An 11482-nucleotide genomic window follows, 5' to 3' on the forward strand; every position below is an offset into this window, starting at 1 on the left:
GTCCATAAAGCCTTTCATAGCATTTAGGTCAAAGTAAGGAAAGACGGCTACAAAAGTAATGCTTTATGTACATAGAGCTTACTCCTTAATATATGTCAAGGTGATTATCATTTTAATGTATAGAACTTCTTTTGAATGTCTTTTTTAAAGTTTTGTTGACAATTCAATACATTGTATCATGATGTGTTCTACAAAGAAGTATTGAGTAAAGGATAAGATGTGCCACATCTTACAATTTAATATCCTTTTCTTAGCCACCAAAAACACTATGTATGTTATTCCTGGCTATGAACATGCCATCATTTTGATTTGATAATTGAGTCAAGTCTAGTAAATTAAACTAGACAAGAGGAGTATCTTTTAAACAACATTCACATTTGTTGGAATGTCTGCTTCCAGTTAATTCTTTACAGCAAAATAAATTGGAGTGCTGGTGCACCTTGAAAAAATTGATCATATAATCATGACATAAGATTGCGGTCACATTGCCCATAAAAAGTGTCGTAAATACTCAGTTTTAAGGTAAAAAGTTATATACAATAATTTAACTTTTGAATACAGATACTAAGTCATTCAGATTTACTCTATCCATTGCTTCAGATTCATCCATTGGTTATACAACCTTGGCTTTCACACATAAACTTGGAGCATTCTTAATTAAGATTGAGAAAAGCGATTCAGACATATTGAATTAATAAAGTCTTGATTTCATTTTTATGCCACATTTAGGGGCATTATGTTTTCTGATCTGTGTGTTAATTAGTCCATCCGTCTGTTCTGCTTCAGGTTAAAATTTTTGGTCTAGGTTTGTTTTTGATGAAGTCCATTGAATTAAATTGAAACTTAGTAAACATGTTCCCTATGATGTGATCATTCTAATTTTAATGCAAAGTTTGAGTTTTGACACCAACAGAACATAGAAAATGATAGAGGGGCATTCGTGTACTATGTACACATTCTTGTTAATCATATTAGTTGCACTGCATTTATCCAGAGGTTAATGTTTGATCAAATGTTATCCAACAGTGATCTAGATTAAGTATAGCTCAAAATTCCCTTCTCAATGTTGACATTTACATCAAAAGCTAACGAAACCTTTGCACAGACTTTTCAGAAGGGATATAGTCACAATACTGTTGTCATGTCATTAAAGATTGCATATTTTGGTTTTGATATTGATTTACTTATGGGTTCTTTGCATAAGAAATAAACACATTTATTCTAAAACCAGTTTTTGGCATGATACTATTTATGTTCTTCTCGTATATTTTATGATGGAATGATACTAAAACCCGAGTTTAAAGAGGGATGAGCTTGATTTTAATATGAAGAAACAAATCTTTCAATCAGTTTAATTGGGGTCTGGAGCAGGCATGCCAGTAACTGCTAGTAGTCCTTTGTTGATTCATGTCATGTCATTTTGTTTAGTTTCTTTTGATACCTTTTGTTACCTATTCTGACGTAAGACTCTGACTTCTTTTAAACTGAGTTTTGCAGTGTGAATTCCTGTTTTTTTTTTGTCGAGCCTGCAACTTTTGTTGCAGAAAGCTCGACATATGGATAGTGATCCGGCGTCGGTGTTAGCTTACTTCTTAAAAGGTTTATATTTTAGAAGATGAAAGACCTGGATGCTTCATACTTTGTATATAGATGCCTCATGTTACGCAGTTTCCGTCAGTCACATGTCCAATGTCCTTGACCTCATTTTCATGGTTCAGTGACCACTAGAAAAAAAAAGTTCAGAATTTTTGTAATGTTGAATTCTCTCTTATTATAAGTAATAGGATAACTATATTTGGTATGTTCGTACCTTGCAAGGTCCTCATGCCTGTCGGACAGTTTTCACTTGACCTCGACCTAATTTTATGGATCAGTGAACAAGGTCAAGTTTTGGTGGTCAAGTCCATATCTCAGATACTATAAGCATTAGGGCTAGTGTATTTGGAGTATGGAAGGACTGTAAGGTGCACATGTCCAACTGGCAGGTGTCATCTGACCTTGACCTCATTTTCATGGTTCAGTATTTTTTTCTTATACTTTATGCAATAGGTCTACTATATTTGTTGTATGGAATGATTGTAAGGTGAACATGATACGAAAAGATGTCATCTGACCTTGACCTCATTTTCATGGTTGAGTGGTCAAAGTTAAGTTTTCAAGTTTTGGTCTTTTAATCTAATATTATATATTATATTTGGTGTATGGAAATATATTATGATCTATATGTCAGTCCGGCAGGTTTTATTTGACCATGACCTCAATTTCACGGTTCATTGCACAGTGGTTAGTTTTTGTGATTTGGTCTATTTTTCTTAAACTATAAGTAATAGGTCAACTATATTTGTTGTATGGAAGCATTGTTAGCTGTACATGTCTGCCTGGCATGGTTCATCTGACCTTGACCTCATTTTCATGGTTCATTTGTCTTTGTTTAGCTATCTTGATCAATGTTAAGTTTATGTGACAGTTGTAATAAAGCTTTATACTTAGGACTATCAACATAATAGCAATGATTAGTAAAGAAGGCGAGACATTTCAGTGTGTGCACTCTGTTTATTATTATTCTACATTAGCTAGAGGTTTAGGAGCATGGTTAAGATCCCACAAAACATGTTTATATAAACTCCTCATATATACCAGGATTAGAATTGTGTATATGCGCCAGTCATACGTTTCGTCTGCAAACGACTCACCAGTGACTCTTCAATAAAAAAGTTAAGAAGGCAAAATAAAGTACGAAGTTCAAGGTAATCTATCCCTAAGGTAGAAAAGTATTAGTATTTCAAAATTTCAATGTTTTGTAAACAGTTTAATTTATAATATGACCATATCATTGAGAATTCATGTCAACACATAAGTACTGAATACTTGCCTGGTGATACACTCGGGGAATTAAAACTCCACAGCATTGGCATGGATCCAGTGGTTGTAAATAAACTCCTCATAGATACCAGGATTCAAAAAAATTGTATTTGCATAAGACACGTGTTTCTTAATTCCACCACATCTGTGCACCTGTCAAAGGCCAGTAGTCTGCCTTTGTTGCTTGTACGGTTTTTTAATTTTAGTTCATTTATATGTGTGTGTTTTTTTCTTCACTGAACTAGTAAACATATTTGTTTAAGGGCCAGCTAAGGCCCGATTTTTTAATTTAAACATATTTATTTATAGTGGATTGGGAAACAAGTTTTACAACTTATATTCGGATTTTCTCGCTGTGTTGATGACCGACTGGTGACTTTTGTCTCTTTCTGACTGGGTTGTTGTTCCTTTGACACATTCCCCATTTCCATTCTTAATTTTATCAAATATTAAGAAACTTAAACATAGTTCAACCCACCATTTTTCTTAAAATGTCCTGTTCCAAGTCCGAAATATGGCATTAATATCAAATGCATCGTTTCTATGTGTGTTGGCGTTTGTTTTTGTTGCACTAAGTTGTTTCTGTTTTTTTGTTTTCCTCTGTTTTTGGTTCGTATCCCAGGTTTTTCAATATCGACAGATTCATGACTTTTAATACCGGTATACTACTGTTACCTTTATTTATAATCATATTACTCTGTGCAATAATGCTAATTGATAAATATTCTGTTCTAATGAGGCCATTGCTCATATTTATAAGATAAAATTACATTTCTTGAAAGGTTTGGAAAATTCAAAGAGTGGCTTTCTAATGGTTACTTTGATTGTTACATATCAGCCTTTCAAGAACTGGTCGTTAAAGTGAAATTCTGAGTGCTGTTTCTAGTGTCAATTCGTCTACAAACATGGCCTTTATTTTCAAATGAAAATTAGCACCGATATTTTAACAGGAAAATAATTCAATCGAAATTCTCTTCTCAAGACCGACTGAATCAACTGAAATACATTACAAAACAAACTATTATAATGTTGTTCGTTTTATTCTATGGATCGACAAAGGATACAGCAATATATCGTGTTCCAGAAGTAACTTTCAAGCCTTCGTGATAATGGGTAAGTCGTCCAGGATGTATTAGCATCCATCCTTTCTTAGCATCTGTAACAGAACAGTTCTGCCGGACAAATCGTGTTCCACCACCCTTTCAAAAACAGAATAAAGTTGACAAAGAGTTGACTAACAGGGTTAGATTACAAGCATATGTAGTACCAATTAAATGTTATTAACTTTACTTCAAACGCACTTCAACAGCAAGGGTACGGCACATTATTGATGACAGATAATATCACAGAATTTGTGTCTTTCATTAATTAAACTTGATTTTCTAAGTTGCCTATATTATATTATATGCACCCAACTTCCTGTCAGGAGTTCCCATACCAGAGTTTCGGTATTTTGTTATTTTACACCTATCGTCAGTCAAAGATGTAGTACTTTTAGTTTTAGTTGTTTGTTTTGTTTTACTGTTTACACTTTGGATGTTATACATCTTTCCTTTTTAAAATGTGCATTGTAAAGTTGATTAAAATATGATTTGTTCATTGCTGAAGACTATATGGTGACCTAAATCTGCTGCGGTATACTACTGTTCCTTTTCTTTATCTTTGTAATGATTTTGCTCACGATTTTACGATAGGACTGTTTAGTAAAAATATCAATGTACCAAACTAGTAAAATAGGTTGTCGACATACAAGTCCATTCTTCAATTGTTATTATTTTCGTCTTTTTGTTTAGAAAGGTCATTTTGTAATTGTTGCAAAAGCTGAATAACCCCTAATATTTAAAGTGGTTGTTAAACTATATACGTACTGTAAAATCAACACCAATGCGATTTAGGGCGACATTGATAGACCATGTCGATGCATCGTGATGTGGTTTCAAAAGCGGTTGTTCGGTTGGTTTATAGCGAACAACAAAATTCATTAGAGACGTGTCCTCCTTAAAAGTAAGTACAAATCTATCAAAATTGACTGTAACTGATGAATTCAACGAACACTTCGATGTGCGAAATTAACATGTTCTTGTTGGTTGTGATTTTTTTTTCATAAATGTATCGGACTCAATATTATTGATTCAATATATAAACTGTCCTCCATACAACAATCAACAACTGTCTTGGCTTTCGTTCATACATTCATGCATGCTTTAAAAAGTATAAACGTTAGTTTACAAATGGTTAAAGCACACACATCCATTTTGAATGGTTTTACATTTTTCATTTTGGGGACCTTTATAGCTTGCTGTTCGCTGTAAGCAAAGGATGCGTGTTGAAGCCCGTACTTTTATCTATAATGGTTAACTTTTATAAATTGTGACTCGGATGGAGAGTTGCTTACATTGCCTATGTAAATTTTAAAACTGTTTGTACATTGAACGACAAATTTATGTGACGTATAAAATTTTCTGACGTCAGACACTCAAATCAATTAATGTGTTCGTAGATAGAAGATGTTTTTGTGTTCGGTCAAATTGTCCCCTTTTAAAATTGTTATACGATGATGACTGATGTACCCATATTTTGACTATTTTATTAATTGTGACTGTTTATTTAACGCATCATGTAAATATAACGGAATTTGATGAGACTGTTATTAAAGTGAGAGGGTTAGCGCTATAGAACCAGGTTTAATCCACCATTTTCTACATTTGAAAATGCCTGTACCAAGTCAGGAATATAACAGTTCTTGTCCATTCGTTTTTGATGCGTTTTGTTATTTGATTTTGCCATGTGATTATGGACTTTCCTAATTGATTTTCCTCTGAGTTTTTTGTGATTTTACTTTCTTCTTATGTCTACTCGAACAATATATACAAAAAAAACAACATGAGGTTATCGCTAGACATCTAAATGAAGCAGGATCGGTGGTGCATAGTTAGTATGAGTTATCAATTAAAACGACATCACACGCCATGCAAATCAATACTCCATTGAAAGTCATGATTGGGAATATAATCCACTCCGTCGCTGAATTGTCATTTTGGACGAACATTCTTGTGCCTTAAGATTTAAGACCACGAATTCAAGGGTTAATCTTTTCGGAGTTTTTGGTCATTATCAGCTCATAGCGCAATTAAACGTTATACTTCATTGGCTTCCAGCAATTTTGCTTTAAACGTTCCGGATGAAAGTACATCTAGAACATAAGTTCTGACGCACCACAGTTATGACATGTTCACCTCAATATTCGTGATAGTGACCGTAATACCTAGGTAATATTGATCTCAGACTTTCTATCCCAACACTCTCCCGGAGGAAGCAACCCTTTTGATAATGGGAATATTGAAATCTTAGTTTAATATTCCTGTGTACCTAGAATGCGTACCAAATGTGAAACATGACTTTTACGTTCGGTAGTATCCTTTAACTGAAGTGAACTTTGGGATATTTGAGATTCCTCTGGTTGACGACAAATATCATTTCATTGAATACCATCTTCAGAGATTTTGTTCCCTGCCTCTTAACAAAGTGAACATGGTCGTGCAAAAATAATACAATAACATCTACAATTTTCATTTTATGAAATCGAACTTTTAACTGATATTGAAGAATTATGTAGAAAAACTAGTGAAATGTGTAGAAACATCAGTTTTGTTATTCCTACATTATATATATATAAATGTCGTGTACATGTTGTGATTTTGTACAGGTTATAACATGTACAAAAATTTGTATATGTTTTACTTGTGTACAATTTGGAAATTTGTATGGGCTAAACTAGTATATATTTGTTTAGGGGCCAGCTGAAGGACGCCTCCGGGTGCGGGAATTTCTCGCTACATTGAAGACCTGTTGGTGACCTTCTGCTGTTGTTTTTAATATGGTCGGGTTGTTGTCTCTTTGACACATTCCCCATTTCCATTCTCAATTCTATTTTATCTTAATTTTTGTACAAGTTAAAACTATTTTTAACCAATAATTCGTACAGGTTACAACATATTTTTGCATTATACAAGTTATAACATGTACACTATTTTTGTACATGTTATAACCTGTACAAAATCGCAACTTGTAAAACGACATATATAGTACAGTCAGAACTAGGAAAGGCAACTGGTAATTGTTCCAATGAGGGTTGTTTTAGGGTATCACCCGAAGCAGCATATTTACACATTAACTTGTTAATGATATATCTCAAAGTTTAGTGCATATATTATTTTATATTCTTGGCTAAACTTACACCTTTGTATCCTATGAAGACCTTTCGTTGTAATGGACGAGCATACAATCTAATAAACTGTAACCATACATCCTCAAAACCTATCTGGTTCATATGAATATCGACAGTAGGTACATTCTCATATCCGCCTGAGATTCTATCATCCTAAAGAAAGTTAAGATATGACGTCATCGACTTGCTTATTTCAATTGTTGCTATTGGGACATCACGAAAAGGCAACCATGCCTGATGACATCTCATAAAACATAAGCGTGTTCGCAGATAACTGTACCAAGTCAGGAATATGACAGTTGTTGTCCATTCGTTTTTTATGTGTTTTATCATTTGATTTTGCCATGATTAGGGACTTTCCGATTTGATTTTCCTCCGAGTTCAGTATTTTTGTGATTTTACTTTTTGTCATTGAAAGAGATATATAAATATATCATTAGAGAAAAAGATTCCATCAATGATTCTGGTGCAGAATGATATTGCTCTACTCTCGGTCTCGAGTTAAGAAATATTATATCACACATATATATATATATGATGCAATTTTAGAATATATAAACGAGTGTATGCGGACGACATATATATAAAACATATGTTCTTTGAATGCTTTTTTAAAACTTGGTTTGTAATTTTCACAGGAATTATTCGTTTACATAATGTTTATCAGTTTACAGGTTTTTAATAACAAAAATACCTTGTTTTTGCCAGCAGACCATTGTCCACTGTTTTCCATTTCCTCAACAAGATGATCGCAAAACAGTTCTGTGAACACCGGAAACCGTACAACATCGTTACAAGGCTACAAGAAGAATGTATGGATAGATTTGAAAGCATGAATTTATTAGGAGAATTTGAATTGTGATCACTGCAGTGTTCAATAGCAAAACGTTTTAACAAAACATTGTTTAATAATGATTAAAATATTCTTTAAATGTGCATAATTTTATACTATTATTAATAACTTGTATACACTGAAACAAAGTAAAATTTGTATTGAGCAATGAGCACTAAATTGGTTGTGTACTAAACTTATTCATTTACATATACAATTTAATTAAACACAAGGATGAGATTACCGATTACCTTATCAAATATACAATAATGTCATCCCTTTAAAGCCCGTGTTTGAAATAATGTAGCAGACAAAAATATACAAGAGAATCGTAAGATATTAAATGACATTCAAATTCATAAGTCGAAGATAAACTGACAACGCAATGGCAAAAAAAGAAAGACCAAAATACAAAAGAAATACACACAAATCAAACCATGGAGACTAAAGACTGAGCAAAAAGAACCTCAACCAAAATCGTGGTTGCTCCGTAAGGGCTAGCATATCCTCCTCCTTGTGTGGCACCAGTCGTGTTGCTAGTGTTAGTCTAACTTGGTAGGCCAAATTCGAGGATAGTATTGCGGAAACGACAAAAGAAACACATATTCGTCGTCATCCGTAAAACAGATATTCATTACGGTCAACTAACTCGTTATGACGTAAATTTTAAGAAGGGATGATACCAAATTCACCACTGCGAACTCTAGTAGCTTCCTTGAGAGCAGGAACCCTCTTTGAAAGATATGATAGTAGAAAATATAAGCTCTGGAGTATCGTTCAAACTGAGAGATATATACTTCATATGCAGTCGCTGCTGGAATACATATACGTCTCACTTTAGTTTTGATAGACCCGATAGAATTAAGAGTTATCTGCAGTGATCATGGTATTCCTTTTGTCAATAAAGAGACCCAATAAGAACAGATCTTCTGTGAAATATTCTTTTTTTTTAGTTTGATAAAAATTTACAAGGATAGATAGTAATGAACCAGGCGAAGGAGCTTTAGTTGTTTGTATGGTTGCAAATGAGTTGAATGCTAAAATATTAGCGTTTATGACCACAACCAACCGTCTATACACAAAAGAAATCTAGATCTAGATCTAAAGTTGCCTTTTTTTTCCTATGGAAATCTCTCAAATTTGCAGGTTAATTACCATGTCAGTTACTGCATCAGGTTCCAAGCTTTGTGAATAGTTTATATGTATATAACGTTTTCTCCAATTCTGAAATTAAATGTATAGTTAAAAGAAATACCTTTTTTGAACTAACAATATAGTCCTGTTTTGTTATTTTTTCCATTAATATAACGCAGGCTATTTATCCGTCAATTTAAACAGATGTGTATATAAAAAAAGTCACTAGGATAACTAACCTTTTGACTTGTTTTCATTAAATTATAAGCTTATAAACTTCAGAAAAAAGCAGCACATTAACTTTGCTTCTTTGTAAGTAGTAATCATCTTTCAACGAAATAACGGTATAAGAAATGCAAGCTCTGAAAACCATATCAGCTTGAAATGATATATACTTAATACACAGATGCTAAGAGAATGCTGGGACACATGGAAGATAATTTCACAATTGAAAAAAATCATGTATTTGTCGTAATGTTCAGTACTTAACCAGCGACCATCATTGTCAATTTGTTTATGTATATGTAAATTAATGTATGAAGCAGATGTAGATGTAATTGTATCTTTTGTTATTTTTTTATCTCTTGTTCGATTGGATATATACAATCAACATAGTCACCACAATTTAAATACTAGTAATTCATTGACAGGGACATACATTTTAATTACCCGGATTTGTTTTCTCTTTATCTCTTTATGCATTTTGAACAGCAGTATACTACTGTTGCCTTTATTTATCGAGATTCATGCTAGAAGCTACTTTATGATGTATAATTAATTAAGGAACACATAAACAGGAGCACAGGTCAGGTTGCCACAGGACAATTGAAAAATGTAGAAGTTATATTTTTTTGTTGCAAATGCCGCTTCCAGGTTATTCCTTTTTTCAAAATATTTAAGGTATATATTTTTACAGTACTTACGTATTCATTGTCAAATATCTGCCACAGGTCATTGTGAATATGTGATATGTCAAAATTCTCATTATTCACCAAATAACCCGAGTTCTTGATATTAGTTATATACATAAAAATGCCCTAAAATAACAAAAATCACAACCAATCAAAGGGTTTATATATTAGCCGTAAAGTTTAATATAGATAAAACTTAAAATCATAAACAAGTAATTTAATGATATATTGCTGCATGCTCTAAGCGATTCCTTAATAAATTTTAGAAGTTATGGGAAAACTGTGGCCTTTCAACTGATCGCGAATGGATATTGTACATTGCATGAAACTTGCATATTCTATAGTCATAATTGGAAAACTTTTATTTTGAGAATTATGGTTATTCTTCCTTAATTCTAAAAGACTTCCGAAGTTAAAAATTGCATTATAATTTTGATTGGTCGAATTCAAGGCGTGATGTTTATAAGCATAGGCGGTCTTTGTGTTGATCTCTTAACAACTCGAAAATTATGCAAAGGTATAACTATAAAGTTCAAAATACAGTTTCAACATTATTCATCTTAGTTAAGACGTAAAATGTATACCTGATGTGGTTGCTCAGTTAATGGTATACTCTATCTAAAAAAATTCATCCATACCTTATATCTCAAATTCTTGGCAAAATTCATTTCAAAAGACAACTCTATTTCCCCAACATATATGTCTTGTAATTGGTCTATACACGAACCATTTATCAAATAAGCACTAGTTATGTGTGGCACGTTCCATAATCCCCTGTATATGCAAAATACATTTTTGTATAGCAAAAACTGTTGTTACAAAATTCATTTAAATTATCTAATATTTTCCAAACGGCTTATTCTATTGAAAAAATTAAACTGGCTAATAAAATCTAGAATACAAATATTATAATAATAAAACTTCTTTTATTGGTAATGATCAGTCGAAACCATCAATACTCCCTCTGAATTCTTTTTATCGTTTTATTTTAAAACAAAATTTAAAAGAAACAATAGATTACATTGAAAAACTCATATTTGTTTACACGTTTGCAAGAATTTAACTTCAAAGATGTAACTCATTCTATGATAATGTCTGATGAATATTCAGAGTTATAAGCCTGGTATTTACCACCTTCACCTTAATGACTGTACTTACTTTTTTACATATTCTACTATGTCTATGTAGTCATCAGATCTTTCGTAATATCCGTCGTTACTTAGAGCGCCCCAGAAGTTTGACCATATCTCGTTATGTCGAACCAAAAGTGGGGCAATAACAGTTCTGTAAAGTATTACGCTTGTAATTTTTATGAATTCGTAAATTTTTACCATTTAAACAAAAAAATCCCTGTAGCTATAAAAAATAAAAAGGCATTCGAATTGTTGGGTCCTCAATGCTCTTCAACTTTGTACTTATTTTGGCTTTTTAAATGTGTTGATATCAGCGTCACTGATGAGTCTTATGAAGACGAAACGGGCGTCTGACGTATCAAATTATAATCTTGGTACATTT

General features: G+C 32.6%; 1 protein-coding gene across 2 annotated transcripts; it reads right to left on the reverse strand.

The window, feature by feature from the left end:
* Positions 1-3723: 3723 nt before the first annotated feature.
* Positions 3724-11449, reverse strand: LOC134707239 (procollagen-lysine,2-oxoglutarate 5-dioxygenase 1-like). Of its 2 annotated transcripts, XM_063566837.1 has the most exons (8): positions 11126-11449; positions 10606-10741; positions 9980-10093; positions 9078-9146; positions 7785-7889; positions 7100-7243; positions 4731-4859; positions 3724-4061 (listed from the first exon to the last, which is right to left on the reverse strand). In XM_063566837.1, the coding sequence occupies exons 1-8, from the start codon at positions 11299-11301 to the stop codon at positions 3906-3908; spliced, it is 1029 nt and encodes a 342-aa protein (XP_063422907.1). In that variant the 5' UTR covers positions 11302-11449; the 3' UTR covers positions 3724-3905. The 2 variants fall into 2 exon arrangements, with proteins under 2 accessions (XP_063422907.1, XP_063422908.1); XM_063566838.1 differs by lacking the exon at positions 4731-4859.
* Positions 11450-11482: the final 33 nt, after the last annotated feature.

The sequence above is a fragment of the Mytilus trossulus genome, chromosome 2 (genome assembly GCF_036588685.1).
Source record: "Mytilus trossulus isolate FHL-02 chromosome 2, PNRI_Mtr1.1.1.hap1, whole genome shotgun sequence".
Taxonomy (NCBI): domain Eukaryota; kingdom Metazoa; phylum Mollusca; class Bivalvia; order Mytilida; family Mytilidae; genus Mytilus; species Mytilus trossulus.

Coding starts and splice junctions, on each gene's coding strand:
- LOC134707239 (XM_063566837.1), bottom strand. CDS start 11,301: ATGGTAAAAATTTACGAATTCATAAAAATTACAAGCGTAATACTTTAC. Junction 10,742..11,125: donor ATAGTAGAATATGTAAAAAA/GTAAGTACAGTC, acceptor TTGCATATACAG/GGGATTATGGAACGTGCCAC. Junction 7,890..9,077: donor CTGATGCAGTAACTGACATG/GTAATTAACCTG, acceptor TTCTTCTTGTAG/CCTTGTAACGATGTTGTACG.